The sequence below is a fragment of the Tursiops truncatus genome, chromosome 5, assembly GCF_011762595.2.
Source record: "Tursiops truncatus isolate mTurTru1 chromosome 5, mTurTru1.mat.Y, whole genome shotgun sequence".
Lineage (NCBI taxonomy): Eukaryota > Metazoa > Chordata > Mammalia > Artiodactyla > Delphinidae > Tursiops > Tursiops truncatus.
The window spans coordinates 125,505,869-125,530,370 of record NC_047038.1 but is presented as its reverse complement, the minus strand read 5'-3'; the positions used below and the strand labels follow the sequence as shown (position 1 = coordinate 125,530,370).

Here is a 24,502-nt window from a genome sequence, read left to right as displayed (position 1 = left end):
AGACCAGACCTTAAATCTGTCTCATTCCTGAATCTATGTTCTAACTATGCCACACTAGTCCCCGTTCCACACCCTTGTACATTTGTATGGCTAGTTGCTTTTTAGGGAACTTTATAAAGGATGTGTCATAGCCTCATTCATTGCTAAGTATAGTGATGTAAAGGATGACATTATTCAAATCCTCAATTTGTCTGAGGAAATAAAGTATCAAAAGTTAGGAGATTTTTGTGTTGGGTCGATTCTCTAGGCGTATATCCCAGCATGAGCTAATTATGTCTATAATTGATACCTGCCACTCAGGGTAAGACTGCTTGCCAGACCAGTCAATGGAAATCACATTAAGAAAAATAGTTTTAAAAAATTAAAATGGAGCATTTTAATCTCATTAATATACTTCTTGTCAACTTTGTTTTACATGTTATATTTTAAGAGAACTTAAAGTACATAGGTTTTTACTATGTAGCTCAGATCTGACTTTGAAACATTTTAAAATAAATGAAGAACATTTTAAATAACTGATTTTATGTAGCATGTGACAATCATAAATAATAAAAATTATGGATATTATTCACGGAGAATTTATTATGAATTTATCAAGCATATATATATATATATATATATATCCCCTTTATTACTCAAAATTACCCTAATAATACAACTACTACTATGATTCCTACTTTGTAGATCAAGAAACAGAAATTTGGAAGTTAACTGCTCACTAGCACACAGTGAATAGTGTCAGAGCTGGAAATCTAACCTACATCAATCCAATACCAATTCATGACTTTACCTACTGAAGTTTTTCTTTATCTTACAATTTGTTTCTTGCTGGTTCTTAAAATTTGTTTGTTTGAGCTGCCCTTTCACTGAGGTTGCAGGCCTCATGGTGTGTGTATATCTGAGCTATTTAGTCATTACAACTTTTCCAGCATTCATTAGTATCTAGACTTTCATGCAATAGCAGTGGGAGCAAAAGCCTCTATCAAATTTTTACACCCATAGGATTTTCTAAAGTAAAGTCTAATGGAAAAAGATCCTAATTGCACATGATGTTTCCCTCAGGTGTAGCTTTCCACAATCCAAAATAACTGAACATTCATTTTTTTAACAAATTATTTCTTTCTAATGCCAACTCACATTATTAAAAGTCAACATTGGGTATAATGAATCTCCCCTTCCTTCTAATCTTTTCACTAGGTTAATTATGAAAGGGGAAAATCAGAGCCAAATAAGTTAAAAGAGACCTGATTCTCTCCCCAAACTTAAAGATAGCTTCTAATTTCATGCTTCAGCTGTGTTGGTAAACATAATTGTAATGTTTCTTGGAAACATTCAAAGTTCCATTTATAACTAATGTCAAACTTTCTTGGAAAATTCTAAGTCTGATTTTTCTTAGAAAAGCAAAAACTTTTTTCACAAAACCATGCACTGTCGTTCTTCTTAATCATTCACATTCATGAGATTTGCTCATCGTTAAATGAAGCAGTGCTCATCAGGGTACCTTTTCCCAACCCAATTGCTGTTCCATTAACAAACATCTACCATCCACATCTTTATTCCCAAAATTCAAAGTCACTTCTGCACACCAGGAGAGGCAGAGGTGGCTAGCTGGTAACCACAAATCTGATCTCTTTTCCCCTGAGTCTGTTTCTTGGCTACTGTAAATAATGCTTCAGTGAACATAGGGGTGCATAATCTTTTCAATTCAAAAGAACATAATCTTTTCAAATTAGTATTTGCACTTTATTTGGATAAATACCCAGGAGTGGAATTTGTGGATTGTACTCTAGTTCTGGTTTAAATTGCTTGAGGAACCTCCATACGGTTTTCCATAGTGGCTGCACCAATGCACAGGGTTTCCTTTTCTCCACCTTCTCACCAACGCTTATTACTTGTTGCCTTTTTGATAATAGACATTCTGACAGGTGCGAGGTGGTAGCTCATTGTGGATTTGATTTGCATTTCCTGGTGATTAGTGGTGTTGAGCATCTTTTCATGTGCCTGTTGGCCATCTGTATGTTAAATGTCTGTAATTTATACAGACATTTGGAAAAAATGTCTATTCAGATCCTCTGACCATTTTTAATCTGGTTGTTTGTTTTTTTAATGTCAAGTTGTATGAGTTCTTTTTATATTTTGGATATTAACCCCTGATCGGGTATATCATTTGCAAATATCTTCCCCCATTCAGTAGGTGGCCTTTTCATCTTGTTGATAGTTTCCTTCACTGTGCAAAAGCTTTTTAGTTTGATGTAGTCCCATTTGTTTGTTTTTGCTAATCCACGTATAACTTTTGAATCTCCCAAAACTTAATTAATAATAGCCTATGACTGACTTGAAACCTTACCAGCAACATAAACTGTTAATTAACATGTATTTTGTGTGTTATATACTTATTTTTACAACAAAATAAGCTAGACAAAAGAAAATACTATTAAAAAATCATAAGGAAAACTATTTATGGTACATATATGATTTTAATGAAAAAAAGTCCATGAATAAGTGGACCCTCACAGTTCAAACCCACGTTGTTCAAGGGTCAACTGTAGATATTTAAACACTGTGCTAGGCATTTAGTCTATAAATGTATTTAGGTATTATCCCTGAGTCACAATTTATTCGGGGAGATAACAGTGTAGAATTCAATGACATAGGGCTCTGATAAATTATTTATAAAATGCTGTATGAACACAGGGAAGGAGTGATTTAAGTCAATAACTTGGAGTGAAGGGGAGGAGAGAGGAAAAAAAACTATTAGACATCACAGAGGTTCTCTGATGTATCATCGGAGAGTTTGATCTTAAAGGATAAATTTCAGCATACTGAAGGAGTGGCTTATAGCAGAGGTATGAAACTCCTAGGAGAATATCTAGCAAAGGGTGGGTTATCAAAATGTGTTCATCTCCTTCATGGATTGAGATAGGTGATGTGAGGGTGACAGGAAGTGAAATAGAAAAGGAGGGTAGGACCACATCTTGAAGGGCATGATAAAGCTTATTACGGAATTTGGAGTTTTTCCTGGAGATAATGAAGAGTGACATCATTTAAGAAAGACAGCTTTATCTGTGGAGAGGAAGATAGGCCAGAGAGAAAAATGGAGGAGCATATGGAAACTCATTGCAGGTATCTAATAAACGTATATTTATGGCGTTTAACAGTATGTCTCTACTTGATATAAACCTGATCACATATCTTCTTGTTTTATGGGCTCCTTATGTGGAACTATCTAAGGATTAAGGGTAATTTAAGAGAAATCTGGCTTGAGAAACTTTATATCTCTAGGCTAACATTTACATTTCTTGTGAATGTAGGAGTATTGCGTCAGTTTATTTTTTTTAAGATATTTTAAAAAAGGATGTGGTTTACTACCTCTTAGTTAAATAGATAGGGACGAAGAGAGTTACTAATGTGAGGAAATTCTAGAAGTCACTCTGGTTAGGCTGCTTTTCAGATGCAATTTTGCCAAAAATTTGTATCTCCAGGTTTGCTATTCCTGGACCCCATCCTGCCTATTAATTACTTTTAACCTTGAGCCATCAGAAAAGAAATGACATTTTTTATTCCATTTTAATACATTTTCTTCTTAAAAGTAACACAAGGCTATTTTGAGAAAATTAGAAAGTAGAGTAAAATTTTCTAGGACAAAGCATTAATAATCCATAATTTGTCATAAAGCAGTAAGTTCTGTTAATATTTAAGCAAACTTTCTTTTAACTGTTTATTTTGAAGCAATTATATATACACAGGAAATTGCAAAGTCAGTGCAATTATAGCACAGAGATATCCCATATACCCTTCACCAAGTTTCCCCCAATGGTTACATCTTCAGTAATTACAGTACAGTATCAAAATCAGGAAATTGACATGGGTACTAGGTATACATATAGCACTGTGCCATTTTATCACAAGTTTAGAATCTCTAACCACCACTGCAATACAAGACTACTCCATCATTACAAAAATCTCCCGCATTCTACCCCTGTATAGTCACACTCACACCTTCTTCCCCACCATCCGCAGCTCTTGGTAACCACTGATGTTCTCCACTCATTCTAAGAGTGTTATATAAGTTGAATCATACAATATGTGGCCTTTTGAAATCAGCTTTTTTTTTCACTCAGCAAAATGCCCTTGAGGTCCATCCAAGTTGTTGCATGCATCAGTAGTTCATTGTTTTTTTATTGCTGAGTGGTATTTACCTATTTTTGTTGTTCCCAGTTTGTTTAAAATTTACCTATTGAATGGCATTTTTGTTGTTTCCAGTTTTTAGCTATTACAAATAAAACTGCTAAGAACATTTATGCTCAGGCTTTTGCGCGGATGTTTTCATTTCTCTGGCATAAAAGCCCAGGAGTGTGATCGTTGGGTAGTGCGGTAGGTGTGTGATTAGTTTTTAAGAAACTGCCGAACTGTTTTCCAGAGCGCCTGCACCATTTTACATCTCCACCAGCAACATATGGGGGACCCAGTTTCTCTGCATCCTTGTCAGCATTTGGTGCTGTCACTTTTTAAAATGTTAGCCCTTCTGATAGGAATGTAGTAATATCTTACTGTCATCTTAATTTGCATTTCCCTAGTGACTACTGATGTTGAGCATCTTTTCATGTGTTTTTTGTCATCCTTATATCCTCTTGCATGAAAGGTCCCTTTATGTCTTTGTCCATTTTCTGCTTGGACTGTTTGCTTTTTTACCGTTGAGAGTTCTTTACATATTCTAGATACAAGTTCTTTGTCAGACATGTGGTTGGCAAATATTTTCTCTTAGTCTATTGCTTGTTTTTTTTCATCCTCTTTGCAGGGTCTCACATAGAACAAACGTTTTTGATTTTGATGAAGTCAAATTTACCAGTTATTTTTTATGGATTTTGTACTTTTGACGTCGTGTCTAAGACTCTTCAAGGAACTCCTAGGTCCCCAAAATTTTCAACTGTTTTATGCTAAAACGTGTATAGTTTTACATTTCACATTTAAATCTATCATCCATTTTGAGTTAAGTTTTGAACTAGGTGTAAAGTTTAGGTTGAGGTTCATTTTTTGCCTATGGATATTCAAATGTCCAGGAGCGTTTTCTGGAAAAAAAACCCAAAAGAACAAACTATCTTTCCTTCATTCAATTGCTTGTGCACTTTGTAAAGAAAAATCAGTTCGCATACTGTGTGAGTCTATTTCTGGGTTCCCTATCCTGTCCCATTGATCTAGGTATCTGTCTCTCTGCTAACCGCATAGATTTGATTACTGTAGCTTGAAATTGAGGATACGGATTCCTCCCACTTACTCTTTTTTTTTTTTCAGAATTATTTTAGCTATTCTACTTTCTTTGCCTTTCCATATAAATTTTAGAATGATCTTGTCTATATCTGCAAAAAAGTAATGCTAGAATTTTAATAGGAATTGCATTAAACCTGTGTATCAGTTTGGGGAGTATTCACATCTTTACTATGTTGAGTCTTCCAGTTTATGAACGCAGTATATCTCTCTGCTTATTTAGATTTTTAATTTCTTCTATCAACATTTTGTAATTTATAGCATATAAGTCTTATATATGGTAGAGTTATACCTAAGTATTTATTTTTATCCCAGTGATTATAAATGGTATTGGATCTTTGAATTTGGCTTCCACATATTCATTGCTAGTATAAAAATACGGTTTTTTATATGCTGATTTTATCTTGTGATCCTGATGTGAGTTCAGGGGTTCTAGGAGTTTTGGTAGATTCTTTGGGATTTTCTATGTAAACCTTCATGCCGTTTACAAAATTGAGCAGTTGTGTTTCTTTCTTTCTCACCTGTATGCCTTTTATTTCCTTTTGTTGCCTTTTCTGTGATGACTAGAACTTCTGATACTACGTCAAATAAGAGTGGTGAGAGTAGACATGTCTATTTTGTTCTCTGTCTTGGGGAAGCATTCGGTCTTTCACTATTAGGTGTAAGGTTAGCTGTAGGGTTTTTGTAGGTATTCTTCGTCGAGTTGAAGAAATTCTTTTCTATCCCTAGTTTTCTATGTGTTTTTATCATGAATGGATGTTAGATTTTGTCAAATGCTTTTTTTCCCGTCGACCGATATGCTCAGGTGATTTTTTTCTCCTTTAGCCTGTTTGGTGGATTACATTGTTTGATTAGTGAACTATTTTCAGAATGAGGTAGAGGCTAACTCTATTTCCCCCTCCTATTCCTTGTCCACCTTTTCCCCTAAATCTTGCTTTTCTTCTTAATTTTCTTCCTCTATTGATATGAGGCAATAAAAGAGCCTGACTTTCCCTGCCTGCAGCTCTACTTATTATTGTCTTTTCTCCTACCCCAGCTATTGCTTCCTTCTATCCATTATCTTCCCATTCCATTTTACCCTCCAGAGTGTAGAGTCCAGACAGTTACCTTCTTACATCCTTAAAATTGGCTCTAAAGCCTCCATTATTACCTCATTCTATCAAAATAAAGTTCAATTCCATCAGCAGAGCTTATTAAACCGTTCAAAAGCTGATCAGCTTCTTTTTTGCCTACTAGCACCAATTAATTCATTCTCACACTTGTTCATGCTCCAGTCAAGTCAAACTTTTATAGGATATTTCATGCTTCTTTGGAGTTTCCATTCTGTTCCCACTCACTGAAATGACCCAGAACTGCATTCTCTTCTGGCATCTTCGGTTAGCTCAGGCACAATTAGTCATTACACATGTGTCTTCTCTTTGAGAGTGTACATTTTTCAAAGACAAGGACTATGTCACCTTCATATTTGTTCCCCTAATCCTTCTCAGAGTACCTGGCACAGAGTATTAATAAGAGCAGCTAACAATGAGTGCTTGCTATGTGACAGACACTCTCCTAATGCTTTGTGTAGATTTTCTCATTTAATCCTCATACTAGCCCTATGAGAGATATATTATTTTCATCTCCTTTTTGGAGATGACAAAACTAAAAGCTAGGGTAGTAAACCCAGGCAGTTGGCACTAGAACCTCTGTCTTCACCAGTGGGTCATATAGTCTGCAATTAGCAAATACACTAAATCTTTACTGAATGAAATAAATAAATAATATATGCGTGAATACATGAATGAATGAAAACCATCAGTATCATTATAAGTTTCTTTGAAAAATAAAGATTTGCAGAAGAGAATTAATGGCTGAATTATATTTAGCTAAGTCAATTCCAGATATTTCTAAGTTGCATGGTATCCTAGAAACAGACACCAGAGCCATGGACTCAAATAAATTTGCATTTAAAATCTCTCCCACTTAGTAGCAAATGATCTTGTCATTTTCTGTAATTATTTTAAGCCTTATTTTCCCTAAGAGTAAGAAGAGAATGAGTTCAACTTCATAACTTTTAGTATAAAGAATAAATGGGGGGAAAAAAGACATAAATAACAGCACAGTTCCTGGACACACCCTACCTAGGATTTGCTTCCAGTTTTCTCCTTGCTCCCAGGAGCTCATGTAAAATTCCTTGAACTCTTCTTCCCTTCACTCTCATTTTTGGTGGTACTAATAACTATTCTTTTTACCATTTTGTCCACAATTTCATACACTCAGTTATTTCCTTTACCTGGTTCAGCTAAACCTCAAAGTTCCCTGTTGCCGCTGCTGTTGTTTCTGACACAGCTACCACCGCCCTGCCCTACTTCATGGGTGTCGTCTTCTTGCCCTGCCCCTTAATCCTCCAAGCCCCTCAAAGGTAAAAAACTGTCTCTCAGCAAGCCTTATCTGATCTTAAGCCTAAATAAGAACTTAGGAGGGAGATGCAAGAGGGAGGAGATATCGGGATATATGTATATGTATAGCTGATTGACTTTGTTATAAAGCAGAAACTTACACACCCTTGTAAAGCAATTATACTCCAATAAAGATGTTTAAAAGAAAAATAAGGATTTAGCCAAATGGTTCATTCTGTTGTCTCACTTTAGCTTAACTCTCATGAAGATTAAGTTGCTACTGTTAGTGACTAACACTCAACCCAGGTCAGGATATCTATGTGTGAGGCACGTTTTCTCTTTTAACTCATCTTTCATAACCTGTAGCTGTATACCACTTCCTTCCTCTGTGTAGTTTTCCACAGAGTTTTCATAACTGAATTTAGTGGCTCCCTTTTTTGAATGCCTTTGCATCTACCTTGTTTACACTCTGAGCAACATCTAGCCTTGTACTGGAGTATTATTCTACTTGTTTTACCTTCCCAATTACAATATATGTTCTCGAGGGTGGTTTTATGACTTGTATTAACACAGTGCCTTATGTAGTACCTTACTGAGTACACAGTTGGTTACAAGTAAATATTCATTGAATGAATGAACCAGAAAAGGATTTCTTAGAATCTGGTTTGAGACTATGGAACTCCATGACTTGTTTATAGCCTCATAAGAAATCAGAAAGAAATATGAAAGCCATTTCTTTGTTCTTTTATTCCAGGATAAGACAGGGAGCCCAGAATGGTATGTTCTCTCAGTTTCCTTAGTGTCTCACCTACTTCAGTCTTTCAGTAGGAGGCTATTTCTTAGCTCTCAGCAGGGAATTGCACACTTTATTAGGAACAGCCAAAATCAAGGTGGCTGGAGTGAGTTGGACCTGATTCATACTGCTTTTTATGTTTTGGTTTAGTATAGAATTGTATAAACTTAGCTCCAGAGTACATAGTCATAGCAGACAGAGGAAGACATTCATCTCCTTACTCTATACTGTTCAGTGTCAAAATGGCTTACTTGTCAAAGCCCTTAAGTACTACGGTGATGGATGTTTTATAAACATATAGTCATCTAGATGTTATAGGCAGAATTTTGTCTTTCTTTTTGGAAAACAAAAACTCTCAGAAGTATGCTGGTCTTTCAAAGCCACTCTTCAGTGAGGATTTAATTAAAAGTTGTCTGCAGCTTTTTTTGTGACTCGCAGGAACAGGGCTATTTTAGCATTGTTATAGACTCTGTTTACACTGAGCTCACTGAGATGAAAACTTTGCCAAACTAATAAGCTCCCACAACCCCTAAAATGATCTCCTTCTTCTGGACAAGCTGAATCATTCTAAACAAGTCAAATCCTCACCTCGTTCTCTCTCTCGGCCTTAGTCATCTAAGCCTAAAAACCTATTAAGTTCTCAAGAATATAAATTCCTGTATCCTCTCTATTTCTTGTTATTTTCCTGCCTTACCTGAAGTCAGCCAAATAAATAACTTCTATCTACCACAAGTATGAGAATATGGTAAAACTCTTATACTTGGGAGCACTCTGCTCAGTCATTTTAGAGGAGCCAGTGCACATGGGGCAGGCTTTTGTGAAATTAATGTAGAAGGGTAAAGATGTGGTACATATATACAATGGAATATTACTCGGCCATAAAAAGGAATGGAATTGGGTCATTTGTAGAGACATGGATGGACCTAGAGACTGTCATACAGAGTGAAGTAAGTCAGAAAGAGAAAAACGAGTATCATATATTAACGCATATACGTGGAATCTAGAAAAATGGTACAGATGAAGCTATTTCCAGGCCAGGGATAGAGATACACACGTAGAGAACAGACGTGTGGACACAGTGGGAGAAAGGGAGGGTGGGGACGAACTGGGAGATTAAAATTGACATAAATACACTACCATGTGTAAAATAGATAGCTAGTGGGAACCTGCTGCATAGCACAGGGAGCTCAGCTCAGTGCTCTGTGATGACCCAGATGGGTGGGATGGGGGCGGGAGGGAGGTCCAAGAGGGAGGGGTTATATGTATACATACAGCTGATTCACTTCACTGTACAGCAGAAACTAACACAACATTGTAAAGCAATTATACTGCAATAAAAAAATTAAAATTAAAAAAACTTTTTGAATTAAAATAAAATTTTAAAATGTAGAAGTGTAAGTGATGGACCTGGGTGACAATGGAATAGGTAGGCAGAGTTGTTCAGCAGAACACTGCTGAAGAGGACTGGAGACCTAGCTTTGAGTGTTCACGTCTCTTTCCTGCTTCTGAATAATAAGGTAAGTTTTTAAACCACTTTGTACCTTACTTTTCCGTCTTTGAAAATGTGATCCATTCCTTCTCCACAAGTATTTGTCCCACAGTTTGAATTAAGTTACTTCCAGTGTCTCTTCAACTATAAACTTCTATATCAACTACACAAATGAGGTATCTTATTAAACAAGATCTAAGATAATGATAAAAATATATTTGCATAGATTACTCAATAAAAGAAACCCTAGACTGAAAGGAAACTCTTTTTCACCATTTTTCTCATTCTGTTTTTCTTGTCCCACCTTGCTTTCCCAGTGCAGCACACCATCCTGCCAGCGATCCTGGTGTGCTGACCTCCACCCTCCGCTAAGTATCTGCTTGACCCCATTAGTTCTCTGATTCTCTTAGCTCCTCCACAAGCTCCTATCATCTAAAGATAGTCTATTTATTTATTTATTTTTTGTTTGTTTTTTTGTTTTTGTTTTTTCTTTTTTTGCCGTAAGCAGGTCTCTCACTGTTGTGGCCTCTCCCGTTGCAGAGCACAGGCTCCGGACGCGCAGGCTCAGTGGCCATGGCTCACGGGCCTAGCCGCTCCGCGGTATGTGGGATCTTCCCAGACCGGGGCATGAACCCGTGTCCCCTGCATCGGCAGGCGGACTCTCAACCACTGCGCCACCAGGGAAGCCCAGTCAATTTATTTTTAATGGCTTTCTACTCCACCACCCCCCACCACACACACACATACACATACACACACACACACACACACACACACACACACATGCACACACTCACTACACACACCCCTACTACAGCCCCTATTTCTCCAACCCTGATCTTTTAGCCTAAGGACAATTTTGGAAATCACCAGATGCCCCAGATCATGGCAAGTTTCCAAGAGGGCAAAGAACAAGATCTGCAGCCAGCTGGCTGGGCTGCTTTGTCAGATGACGATTGTAATCTTCTGAGAGGGATGCAGAACTCTCAACATTTGCTACTGAATGGGGAGTGGGGAGCACATTAAAAAACAGTTCGCGGGGCTTCCCTGGTGGCGCAGTGGTTGAGAGTCCGCCTGCCGATGCAGGGGACATGGGTTCGTGCCCCGGTCCGGGAAGATCCCACATGCCGTGGAGCGGCTGGGCCCGTGAGCCATGGCCGCTGAGCCTGCGCGTCCGGAGCCTGTGCTCTGCAACGGGAGAGGCCACAACAGTGAGAGAGGCCCGCGTACCGAAAACAAAACAAAACAGTCCGCATATTTATAATGTGAGTGACTGTGAATAAGAGCTGACTCTGAGCATTAAGACATGCATTTTATATCTGCTTTTCGTTGACATTTCTCAAAAAAGCTATATACCTAACTGGGAATAGAGGATAGTTTCTCTGGATGATTCAAAAAAATCTTTTTCAGAGAAATCCAGAGACCTACTGTACTGCAAAGAAGGAAAATATCTTTTGTATTTGGGAAATTTTAACTTATCAATAGACACTTGGTCCCCTGCTCTGTATTATGAAGAGTGAGGATTTTTGTTTTAGTAAGAAAGATTCATTAGAATCTTCACTGAAACAGTGACCTTCCACCTTATTTTGACAGTAACATTTCCCTGGGTCTTCAAATAGGCTATTAAATTAGCCCTACTGTTATTTCTGATAAATTCCTCCTCTCTAGTTATTTCTTTCCACTATGAATAATTTGATAATGTGATTAATGTTTTTAGCTCCTTCAAAGACCTTATAGGGAAAAAAATTACAAATTACTATTGATTCCTCATTTGAATCCACACTGTATTTTATTTGGGTCATTGTTTTATGTAGTAATATTGTGTATTATTGTTTCACAGCTTGTTAGTGGCCCAGCTGTGGGGTACTGATCAATGGTTCAGTTTCAGCCTTGGAGGGTATATTGTATAAAGTTTTTTCCATAAGTCAGCACTGGCGCTGACTCTAATTAACATTTTCAGTGTTGATTTGAAGTATGGAATAGGGAGTAAGCTTATTAAATATGCAGATTACTTTATAATGAGTAGGGGTGATTATTGACTAGAACCACACTGTAAGAATTCATTAAGGACCTTGACAAATTAAACAAGGTGATTAGAAATGAGATGAAGTTTATTAGGGACAAATATGTGATAATTCACTCAGAGATGGAAAGAACAAACTCTGTACGTGTGTGTGTGTGTGTGTATGTGTGTGTATAGTTTAAAATTGGGGGATGTAGGCAGTTTCAGAATGAATCATCTGTCAGTTGTAAATTTGAAATGTAGCATTGGTGTTTATAAAGAAAATGACCAAAGTCACCTAGCAGTAGATAAGTTGTTCAGGACTTTTAAACTACTGTGATCTATTTATAAGGTCCATAACTTATGCAAAAATTGCAATAGAAGAGAAAAAAGATGGCTTAGTTAATTACAAAGTGAAAAAGGGAGTAATAGATCCTGCGAGTAAAAGTAAAGGGATTTAGTGTTTAACTCAGCAAAGAGAAGGCTGAAGGAAGAAAATGAAAAAGAAATGTTTTATTACATAAAGAAATAGTGTTCTAGAGGTGGTGAGTAGCTATTGTCCATGTGACTGAGAACAAAATGAGAGGATTATTTGAAATGGGGGGGTTTAGGTTAGGCATGAGTAAGGACTGCCTGGTGTTAAGTTTTGTAAGTCATAAAAATGTCTTAGGAAGAAAAAGTCAGTTTTGGAGGCTGGCTTATGTACCTTAAGGAATGTAATCAAATTATGTGATACCTCCAGGAACTCTCAACTCTCTGATGCTGTGATTGTATTAGGATTCTTTCTTAACATCACTTAGAAATTTGTTGATCCTCAGGGAAATTCATGGGGATTACTCAAGTCCTTCCTGTATTTTCAAGGATATAGGAACATGAAAATCTACTATTCTACTATTGAAGTATATTGGATTAGTTGAGGATATTGTCCTAACAAATTTTACAATTAGCTGACAATCAATAGTAAATGTAATGCAATGCTGGCCATACAAATTTAGAATAATTCCATATTCATATTGTCCTGTGTAAATAAATATTGCATCTTCATGATATGTAAGAAAGAAACTGCACAGGAAAATTGCAGAGCAATTGAATTCACAGAATATTCGGCCTTTTGCACTGGAGTTTTGCTTAATTAGTATATATATGTGTGTGTGTGTGTGTGTGTGTACACCATGAAAGACTACTTTATTTGACTAATAGGCTATTTAAAATAGAGAACAGAGTCATAAATGATAATTCTGTCAGCAGGTGGAATGTAATGTCTGCCACATATCAGGATGCATGACATGACGAAATTATTTCCTAGCTTATAATGTGGGTCAACAAGTCAGGCAAGACAATCAGAGTTTCAGATGACTGTTTTCTCGCATTTATTTAGCATTGTCATTTTGGAGAGAGTTTAACCATCATCTTTATTAATTACTGCCTCCCAGCAGCAAGAAGGACAGAGTGCTTCCTCCTTCCTCTGGGTTCTTTAAAATGACCTATCATATCCACAAGTCTGAATCAACTTCTAAAAAGTGTATGGGAACTGCAAGTCTCTCCAAGTGCACCTAGTCTCTGATATCCATCTATCTCAAATGCATCTATTTTACATGAATTTCCAATATTACCTGTGACCATCCTGTCTATACCACGTGGCATATAGCGGTGCTTTTGACTACTCTTCAGGGGGAAATATTCCTAAATCTCTCGGGAAAGACTTGAAAGTCATCTCCTGGCATGTAACCCTCCATGCCTAGTAATCTACCATGTAGGGACAGTGTTTGGAAGGGGGCAATGCCCTCTTATGAGTACCTCTACACACTTTTTCTAGACCAAGCACGTTTGGAATTCTGATGGATATTTAAATAGTTTTTTAAAGAAGTTCAGAGCACAGAGACCTGAAGCCATCTTTTATCTAATTTACTCTGGTGAACCACATAAGGTTGGGTGTGAGGGTATGTGAAGGATGTAGGACAGAAGCGGGAAGAGGGACAGAACAGAGGGGCTGGAGAAGGAGGCACCACTCAGGCCTTATTCGAGCATCCCACATGGAGCCCTTCTCATCTGCTCACCCTCCTCTGTAAATCCCCAGTCCTCTTTGGTCCTCATATGGTTCCTCTAATAAAACACCCTCTCCAACCGGGGGCCTCCCTTGGGAAACTCTCCCTGTCTCTGCAAGTAAAGGAATCCTAGCCCTCTGCCTTGCCTGATATCCTTCAAGCTTGTCAGCCTCAGACTTCAGACTTCTGCTGTCTTGAAAACGGAAAAAAATTCTGGCACCATGAGAGAAAGAAAAACACAAACACATCCTATCCACTAGAGATGGCTGTGTCTGGGTTCCTCCTGAATTACCTTGCTCCATAAATTATACTAGTTTAGGCTATACAATCTCATCTTCTATGAGAGAACTGTATTTCCTTCACTACTGTGACTTTGACCTTAATCTTTTTAAAATAAGAAACCTAGCATTATTGGGCTAAAGAATATCCAACTCTTTCCTGAGCCTGCTTTCATTAAATATCGTTAGCCCTCATGCACTTAAAATAGTTCTCACTGAGCTCTTCAGTATGGACTGAACCATCTGCAAACCAGATTTTCTTCTGACATCAGGGAGTGTTAAGAGTCCTGCTTACCGTACCATTTACCCTTGATACCCTTTATGTTTCATCAGACCTCCTTTCCAAACTTGTATATGAGGAGCTGGGAAAACTTCACTGAGCAAAAGGAGCTACTAGGATTCAGAATGTGGTTTCTCAAAGGACAAGTGGTCATTAGCTACATTGCAGTAGGAGACAGGAAGCCTTTCCATATGCTTATCTGTTCTCCTATAAGTAGAGCATTCGTATTATTGAGACTTCTTCGTCTTTATGTAAATACTCAACCCTTGAAAGAAAAAAATCCTAAAGTTCAGCTTTCTATAATAACACTCAGTATTACCAAAGGTGACTATTCTCTCTTTGTTCTGGTGCCTATCTCTTCTTTAGCTACTAAAACCGTGAATTCTTTTACATTTTTTAAATCATTTCAGTTAGCAGAGTGAGTTGAGCAATTTTCTTCACCACTTCAGTTTGCTTCTGATATTTTAATCAGAAATCACTCATCAAACCAACCACAAAATTGTCGTCTCTGTTTCCACACTGCTGAATAAGTATCCCTCTCAGGAATAGACATTCCACCTTGTACTGGATCCTATGTTTACCAGAACATTGGACTATACCTCAGCTTTTCCAGATATTTTGTTTCAGTCCTATTTAATTTTTCTTTGTATTTGCCTTGCCTCTGAATTTATTTATGGCAAACTGTCTTGTTTGCAAACAATTCACTGGTGGTCCAATAAAGCTTTTGCAGCTGATTTTGATACAGGGAAAATTTCCAAAGCTCCCTTTTAAAAAGTTGTGTTTTCTAAAAAAAAAAAATTTTTTTCCTACAAAATACTGCTGGCCATGATTATTCACCCACAGAATGGCTGGTAATATATAGTAAAAATCCCATTTTTATGCAATGCTAGTTTACTGGGAATGCTGGTTTTCCAAGATGAAAACATCTTTCTAATAAAGAAATGCAGGCAAAACAAATGAACCTCATTGATTGCTATTTTTCAGACCCTGGGCTAGGTTCTGAGTTTCAAGATAAATTAAATAAATAAATAAATAACATTAAAAAAAAAAAAATCATGAGCATCAGTAACATGCATTCGAATGAGGTAAACAAAGAAGTAAAATTTCGAACCACAATGCTAAGGTGTGAACATATTTTAAGTATTAAAAGAGCACAGAAGAAGCAGCTGAGTTTGATCTGAAGGGAAAAAATTCACCTGGGAAGACCAGGAAAGATCTTAAGCTGAGAAAACACCTACCAAGCAAGGAATGATGAAATGGTCTGTTTGCTGTATAATGTGAATAGGAATGAAGCAAAAGGTTGTTTTTGAAAATGAAAAAAAAGTTTTTAGGCCAAATTTTTGAAGGATCTTGAATTCTACAGAGTTTGAACCATTTTCTAAGGGCCGTGAGGTATACAGGAAGTATTTAAATAAGTGAGGGATGGGATCAGATTTGAATATTAGAAGGAGCACGTTAGCTGTGGTATGGAGGATGGATTAGAGATAGGTGGGAGTAGAGATAGGGGAAAAGCATAGAAATAATTTTCTAGGTAGAAATGATGAGGGTATTGGCAACGGAAAGGCAAAGGTAGTGACAGATTCCCAAGATTTAGGAGGTAAAAATGTACAAAACTTCATGAGAGGTTAGATGGGGTGTGGGAGTTAAAGGCCACGGGTGAGGAAGAGCTTTAGCTGAGATGAATCTGTTGGTGGGAAAAATCAAAAGATGGCAATTCTAGAAATCATAATAGAGGACAAAGTACCAGCAATAATAGTAATAAATTAATAACTGCAACTATCAGTAATTGAGCACTTAAAGAGTAAGTTCTAGGCTAGGTGTCTTGTATCAAAATCTACTTCAAACTTCCAGATACCTTATTATAAAATGATTGTTTCCCCTATTTCACAGGGAAAGGAATTGCAATTTGGAGAATTTTAATTTTTCCAAGGATTGAAACTCAAATCTTTACGTCTTCAGAACCCATGTTTTTAGAAGCAAAGAGGTTGCCCAGTGCACAGCTGTCGTCAGCACCTCTCAGTGGCAGGCCTGCCTTACCTGACCACCTCAATACATTCTCCAATCCTTTTTTCTGCTTCTTGGATCTCTATAACACTAATGTTCTCTCTGCTGGCCCTCTATTATGGCATGTAGTTGTTTTTTAAGTGTTAACTTTTGGAGTACTTTTTGTGATTGGAAAACCTGCCTCTGTGCCCTGCCCACGACAGCTCTCAGTCACTGCAACCAATGAACTGCAGTGGGCACCAGGCAGGCTCTTTATGTGGTTGCTAATGGGCTCTTGGAGTTACAACAAAATGTGTCCTTTCGCAAATGCCGAAATTAGCATCCAGAGGAGGCAACTGGGGAGAGAGTGTGGGAGAAAAATCCTGAACTGAGTTGGAGGACACTTTTAATGTACCCCTGCTTGTTTGTCTCTCTTTCACGGTCAGCCCCTTTGCCTGAAGCATCTAGCACCTATGCTATCAACCACGTTCCATTTTTCTCCCCCTGAAGAAAAATCCTTCTGATGTGATAACTTGAGTCGACGTGTTTCAATCCGTTAAAAATGGGATCAGACGTAAAATTCCCCACAGCTAAAGCTGGCAGCTCACTCTTGTCCTTTGTTGGTGAGCATAACATACAACCAGACTCAAATATGAAAGAAAAAAAGAGAGAGAAGAAAAAGGGAGAGAGAAAGAGAGGAAGGAAGGAAGCAAGCAAGGAAGGAAGGAAGGAAGGAAGGCAGGCAGGCAGAGAGAGAGAGAAACAGAGAAATGGAGAGTAGATGGAAAAGAAAGGCCTATGAGAGTTATTTTACAGTTTATGTAGGTAAGAGCTATTCTCTTAATAAAGGAAAACAGGTAAAAATATGAGTGAAAGTTCACTGCAGAGGGTATAGGCATTAGATTTTTAACTAGTTGACAGCTTTAGAAATGTAAGTAGCAACACATTCATTATAAGATAATTTCATTAGCAAAGTCGTATAAATGTCCCAAAGAATTTGCTATGAAGAAAGTTACTGTTTAGTATCTTAGAGTCATACATTCTTGTACTTGGAAAGGAGATGAGACATTAATTCAACTCCAATTCATGAATCTCCTCGTTAACAGTATAAGAAGTCATCCTGCCCCACACACACACACACACACACACACACACACACACACAATCCATTAAAAATCATTAAAAGGGCATTATAAGGTGAGGAATTATTATAATAATAATCTTTGTATAAAAACGATAGCTTGATTGAATATTGATATGACAGGATCACTAATCACTCTTTGAGGAGGACCCTGTTACTCTCTCCATTTATAGATGAGGAAAGTAAGGTTAAGAGCTACTACCTAATACTACACAGCTCACAAATAACAGACCTGCTTGCCTTTAAAATCTAACCTACCCAATATCAAAGCTATTGCTATCAGATATAGCTAATATCAGACTATCACATGTATTAAAATTAATTTCCAATACTTGAAGGGCTTTAAGTGTTTATTCTTCTCATGGAAAGAGTTTGTAATCAGCCTAGATCCACCCAAATTCCTAAAATTTACTTCCACAGAGGTGTCCTAAATTACAGTTTCTCAGTATATGTGATGTTTAAGCAAATAGTTAAATACCACTTACCTATCAGACAGTATTGTTTAGTATCCATGGGTCGCTAGTCGTATAGGACACCAGTACAAGAAATAAAAGACTCTCAGTAAGATGTTGAGAAAATAAGACTGATTAGAGTGGGAAAGCATTTGCTTTCTTTTAGCATTCACCATGTGTAGCTGTGGACACTCATTTTTACTATGTGCAAGAGTCCGAGTGTGGGGTTGGAAGAGGAGGGCTCAGATGTAATAGATTGACAGAATTGATCATTTGCGGAATTTTATGTGAGTGTGTGTAGGCTTTGTGTGGTTAGGTAGAAAGATAGACTATATTAGTATGAGTATATTCACAGCTAACTCTTTTTCTAGAATTCTCTAGATTTTCCCATTTCTTCTGTGGCCTGGGTAAACATTGCCAATTGTTAAAAAAGGAAATGTCAATATTTGCCAAGGTAAATTAATGTATGTATTAGGGGCTTGTTGATTATTTTATAATTGTTTTGCATTTAAGCCAATGATTGGCATGTCTAAATAATATCCACTCAGATGTTGACCTTAAGATATAATGTTCTTGAGGATTACCACTTGCGGAATAACCTACTTGATTTCTTTTAGGGCCTCATAATATAGGCCATAGCATTTCTGCAGATCTAAAATATTATGAGCGTGAAAATAACAAAATTAGTACTTATAATAGGTACCCCCTTTCTCTGTTGGGCTCCTAAACCAGCTTTCTTCTTTGCATAATAAGCTATTTGTGCTCACTTCATTTTGCTTTATTTTATTTTTGTCACCTTTGGTGTGCTATCTTGGTGTACTATAAAGGAACAACACTGAATCAGACAAACTATAATTTTTATTGCAGGCAGATCTCATGGAAAATTTATAAGCTGAACTTGATATCAGAAGTGAAGCCAGAGGGAACATACCTTTGCTCTAAGTTACAAAATGCTCTGCTATTCTAAATTTGAATTACGTTGAAAATAAACTGCTTTTTCTGACATCAAGAACTTCACACAGGGAACATTTTAAGATACTGTTTAAAAATTTTTGTGTGTACAGAACAGTTTTGCCAGCTAAAAACCTGTTTGTATTATAATTCAAGTTCAAAGCTAACATTTAAGGTGATACTATGGCACGGAAACTTGATTATGTTAAAGATCCCAACACATGATTTCAATTTTCTTTTCACAGAAAGCTAAGAAGGAGTATTAATTTATTTAGCAGTATTTTACTAGTATGACTATTTGAGCAAACCAGTTATATACTTAGATATAGGCATAAACATTTTTCACCCCTACACTATGATCTCACCAAGTGGAAACCTTCTGAAAGTTATAATCAAGATTGATTGCCAGAACTACTAGGCAGCAAGGAGCCAATCGTATCCTGGGAGGGTTTCTGATGAATCCTAACATGACCTTCTCTAGCCATACACCTTTAGGTTCTAGAAAGTGCAAGCTCTGTACATCTACCTAACCTTGCCCTTGTATTTATAGATATTGAGTGAATGAGGCATGCTATCGTAACCTGTATTGATAAGTTTCATTTCTTCCCCCTGTGTAACCAGTTTACATCATTGCTAAACAGTGGGAAATATGTTAAAATGTTAATGTTTTGAATATAGTTTTACTCCTACTACTGGAAACATTAGTAAATAAGAAGTAAATTGTTCGTTTGAAACAAAATTCTTATTGCTATACTATTACCAAGATAATTATGGTATGTTCCTACCAAATGCCCTGTCACTCTGGTATTAGGTTGCACCCTAGCTACCTGTAGCTCACTTTTATTCCTGCTTCTGCCCTCATTATTTTTTTTAACTTATTTATTTATTTTTGTTATTTATTTATTTTTGGCTGTGTTGGGTCTTTGTTGCTGCACACGGGCTTTCTCTAGTTGCGGCGAGCGGGGGCTACTCTTCATTGCGGTGCGCAGGCTTCTCATTGCGGTGGCTTCTCTTGTTGCAGAGCACGGGCTCTAGGAGCACCGGCTTCAGCAGTTGTGGCTCGCGGGCTCTAGAGCAGAGGCTCAGTAGTTGTGGTGCCTGGGCTTAGTTGCTCCACGGCATGTGGGATCTTCTAGGACCAGGGATTGAACCCATGTCCCCTGCATTGGCAGGTGGATCCTTAACCACTGCCCAACCAGGGAAGCTCCCCTCACTATTTATTTATGCTTTCACTTTAGCTTTTACAAATGGTAGAATTAGCTCAATAGTTGTAGGGTATTCCAGAAAATTCTTCCCTTCAAATAGTAATTTTTAAATGCATAATTTTATGCAGTAGAAGTGTAGAGCAGAAAGGAATTACCATGATCTCACTCTTTTCCTTAGAGTACATGATACACACCAGCAACATAAAACTCAATAAAATGCAGATTAAATTTTGCTGAAAGCTATCATTAGAAATTGTCACAAATATTCCTCTAACAAACACTACACATAATGTATTGTTTGCCACACAGTTTTGCACATGATGGAAACGGTGACCTGCAAGAGTATTCCCAATACTCTTGCCCAATGTTAGTGTTAGTTGCAGAGACCCCCAGGAAATCATTAGCAAACGCCATCTAGAAACAGACCAGAAGGTCAGAGGTAAACGTAACATGACATTCATAGCCTGTGATTGTGGAGGGCTGTGGGTATTTGTTCTTGTTCAATATATACTATAGTGCTTCAAAGCATCTGCTCCCATTCTCAGAGGTTAGTGAGTTTGAAGCGTGCCAGCATCTAATTTTGAACAGTATTCCAAAGGCACATATTTGTTCTTAAATGTCAGTCATTAGGGTTGGACACCTACACAAATTCAATGAGTTCCAGTGAAGTGGTAATTGGTTCTCCAAGTTAGAAAATATGGAGTGGCTCAGAAACTCAAATATAAGGAAATCGACCATCAATTTAGAGACGAATAACCTGGGACAAGTAGATACAATCTGTAACTCAAAGATTGATTTGGAAATCCTGGAGCATTATTCTGTAAAAGAGAAAGCTGAAAACATATTCAGCTATCCAAAAGCATGAAATTTATTCTATTTGAATACAAATAGAAATCTCTCTCTCTCTCTCTCTCTCTCTCTCTCTCTCTCTCACACACACACACACACACACACACACACATACACACACACACTCACACACAACCACTTAAAGCAAATCTAGCAAAATAAATACAGAGAAGAGTCAGCATCTTGCAGTAGAAATAATATGGTTTTGAGAGCTGGTCAGATCTACATTTGAATTCTATCTCTATCCCTCACTGACTGTGCCACACTGAGCTAGTCCTTTATTCCCTCTACTGAAGTTTTCTTACCTACAAAATGGGTGAAATAGTTCTGAGCATGAGGCATTGCTGTAAGGATACTGTGTGCCAACTGCCTAGCATGTATGTAGTAGCCACTCAATAAGTAATGACTCTTACAAATACTAATTTTTAAGTATACATCTACTTAAATATGTTGTTTATACAAAACGTAATTATTTTATAAAAATATTTAAACCTTGCCACCTAAAAGAACATAGGCTTAAGGCTTGTAACATATTGACATTTTAAAAAAACTAAATGATTATATGACTATCTAGCAGTGTAATTTAATTTGTCTTTGGAATTGCTAGATGTTTTTTCACAGTGAAAACAAAAATAGCATTGCCCTATCACTAGAAATTTCCACCTTTCCTTCAGTAATGATTTTTGTCTTCTCATGATCTATGTAAGAGCCATACACTCTTAAAACAATTCTCCTTATATATTACATCTTAATGTTAAGAAACAACAAAATAAGAAAAGCAATTTGACGTTTGTATTTACATATATTACTTTTTGCTTCTTTTAACTTTATTTCCACTTGAAAATATTCAGTACTCTTTCTTGTGTCTCTCTGCTCTCCCAATAATCAAGGTCTCTCCAGGACCTTTCCAAGCAAACAGATATCCCTTATGGCACAGTCCTGGACTCTGCGGTATATGAACATGTTCGCATGAAGGGAATGAATCCTTTTGAGAGGGACAGCATGTATTCCCAAATGTGGCGGATGATCAACCGAAGCAATGGATCAGAGAATAACGTTCTGGAGTCCCAAGCAGGCATTCAAAAGGTACTGGCCATAGTTCTTCATTCATAGTCTACCATTCTGTCCCCCATATTGGAATTGCTAAACTGAGTCTGGTTTACTTCCTTTTTTAAATTTTAACTTTGACATAGAGTTTTCAGTTAAATTATACCTTTTATTGATTTAAGAAGATTTTGAGGTAACTCGCTGTACCAGTAGAGGGAATTGACACATTTCTGTGGTGTTTCTAAAGGATCCTTTTCCAGTGGAATTCCAAAGCTAGAAAACATGAACTGCTATTTTGTTCAGAACAGTGTCGGGGACATATACACATGAGGACTTGAAAAGATTTTGACAAATCCCATTCCAAATATCATTCAGGTTATCCAGTTTTTTCAAATGATTCAGGGTATTTTCTACACTGCATTTGTTTTTCGATGAAAAGTTTATGTTATGATTATGTGAAGCTCTCTGTGAGTAAAAGTTAATCTTCTCCACAAATGAAGTTTCTACAAAAGTCTGTTTCTGTTTCCAAAAGTGAAAATCTTTATTTATATCTTATTTTTATAAAACCATCATTTAGAAGTTATTTAAAAAAAAAACTTAGAAAGCAGTCCTTTGTGTAAAAAACATGAAGCTAGTTTTTATTCTGGGCCGTGGTTTATAAACTTCTACACAGAAGTAATTCTTTCTTCCTCAGACCCCATCAACCACCATGAGAGAACTGAATGATTTTTGCTTAAAATTATCCCAGTGGCTATTACAGTGAAAATCCTAAGGGTTGACATTCAATAAGTAATTATGGGATGACTGAATGAATGTCTAATAACAGCATCAATGATGGTATATACTTTTTTTCTGTAACCTTTCACAGCAGAATAATTTGGACTCCAAGTCTGAGTTCTCTGTTCAAAAGGCAAACTCAATAATACCATGTTGGAGAATGTTTTGATGACTATAAAAGTTATTCTGCCACAGGATCTAGCATTATTCTGTGCCTTTTCATATGTTTTCCTTTATCTGCTATTGCTATTGTGATGGTTCCCTAGCATCACCCTGGTAATTTGTCAGTCACTACATTGATATCATTATTTTAAAACTGACAATGGTGACATAAACCTCTTTGCAAGTACTAATGATGCTTTTAAAATAAGAGAATGTCCTTGAAATGTTAGCAATGGCCTCTAATTCCTTCATCCTTATTATATTAATCCCAGTTTCCCAGGGCCCAGGTATTGATCCTCTTGTCTTTGTCCAGAGGCCCATTGGCTTTTAGAAATTAAACACAGTACCCTCCAATTACTGGGGGCATGCAGTGGGGGGCAGGTGAGATTGGGCAGGTGAATGGACCTATACTATATGTTGTCTGGGGGAGAAGGGAGGATAGATTTTAGGATTTACTAGGTACTCATTGTATGTGAATGAATTTAAGCCTCAGAATAATGGTTTGGGGAAGAGTTATTTTCCTTCATATTGTCTACTGTTAAAAACAATTTTGCGTTCTTGCGTATAAGTATAAATTGAAGTTCACAATTTGTATTTCTATCCATTTTAGATCCAAAGCTCCTCACACTTTACAACTTTTTTCTATACCATAGCATTCCAGAGAAAATTCATTTTCTTTTCTCCAGACATACAGATTCAGAATAAAAATAACTTTTAAACATACATATTCACCAATTCATTATTTATTCATTCATTCATCCAATATTTGCTAAGTAACAATTATGTACCAGGCACTGAGGTAGGAACTGGAGGTAAACTCAACCACAGAGGAATGACCACTGGATTCATGAAATACAGGGTCTGGTGGGAGAGAGAGAAAAGGAAACTAAAATACATGATCAAACAAAATGACTTAAATTGTGACAAATGCTATCAAAAAGACAAATAAGGTGCTATTGTAGAAATTAAGAAGGAAATCTATTTGAGAAACAGTGATCAGGTAAGTTCCCAGAGGACGTAGGATATTATCTATGATCTGCCTGATCATGTAGAAGAGAGGGTGACAAAGCATCCAGGCAATGCTTAGTGTAAGCTAAGGTCTGAAGGTCCATTCAAGAAACCAATTTAAAATCAGCATGAACTGGAGACGATCGAATGAGAAAATGTGGAATGAAGTTAGTATGCAGGGGATAGATCAAGTAGGACCTTACCCATTGTTAAGAACTTGGATTTTATTTGAATGGCAAAAAATGCTACTGAAATAGGGAAATGTCATGATTCATTTTTCTCTTTCAAGGTCTCTGTAACTGATATATGGGAATTGGGTAAGAGTATGCAAAGAATAGAAATAGTGAGACCATAGGAAACTTGTAACTTTCTGAAGTAGCCAGTCAAGTAAATA

General features: G+C 37.0%; 1 protein-coding gene across 2 annotated transcripts in view; it reads left to right on the top strand.

The window, feature by feature from the left end:
• GRID2 (glutamate ionotropic receptor delta type subunit 2) overlaps positions 1 to 24,502 on the top strand; it is a 1,349,856-nt gene that overhangs the window by 1,108,981 nt on the left and 216,373 nt on the right. For both annotated transcript variants that reach the window (XM_033857390.2, XM_033857389.2), the window contains one exon: positions 22,005 to 22,200. In XM_033857390.2, coding sequence (XP_033713281.1) covers positions 22,005 to 22,200 — 196 coding nt within the window. The remainder of the gene's footprint in view (positions 1 to 22,004; positions 22,201 to 24,502) is intronic.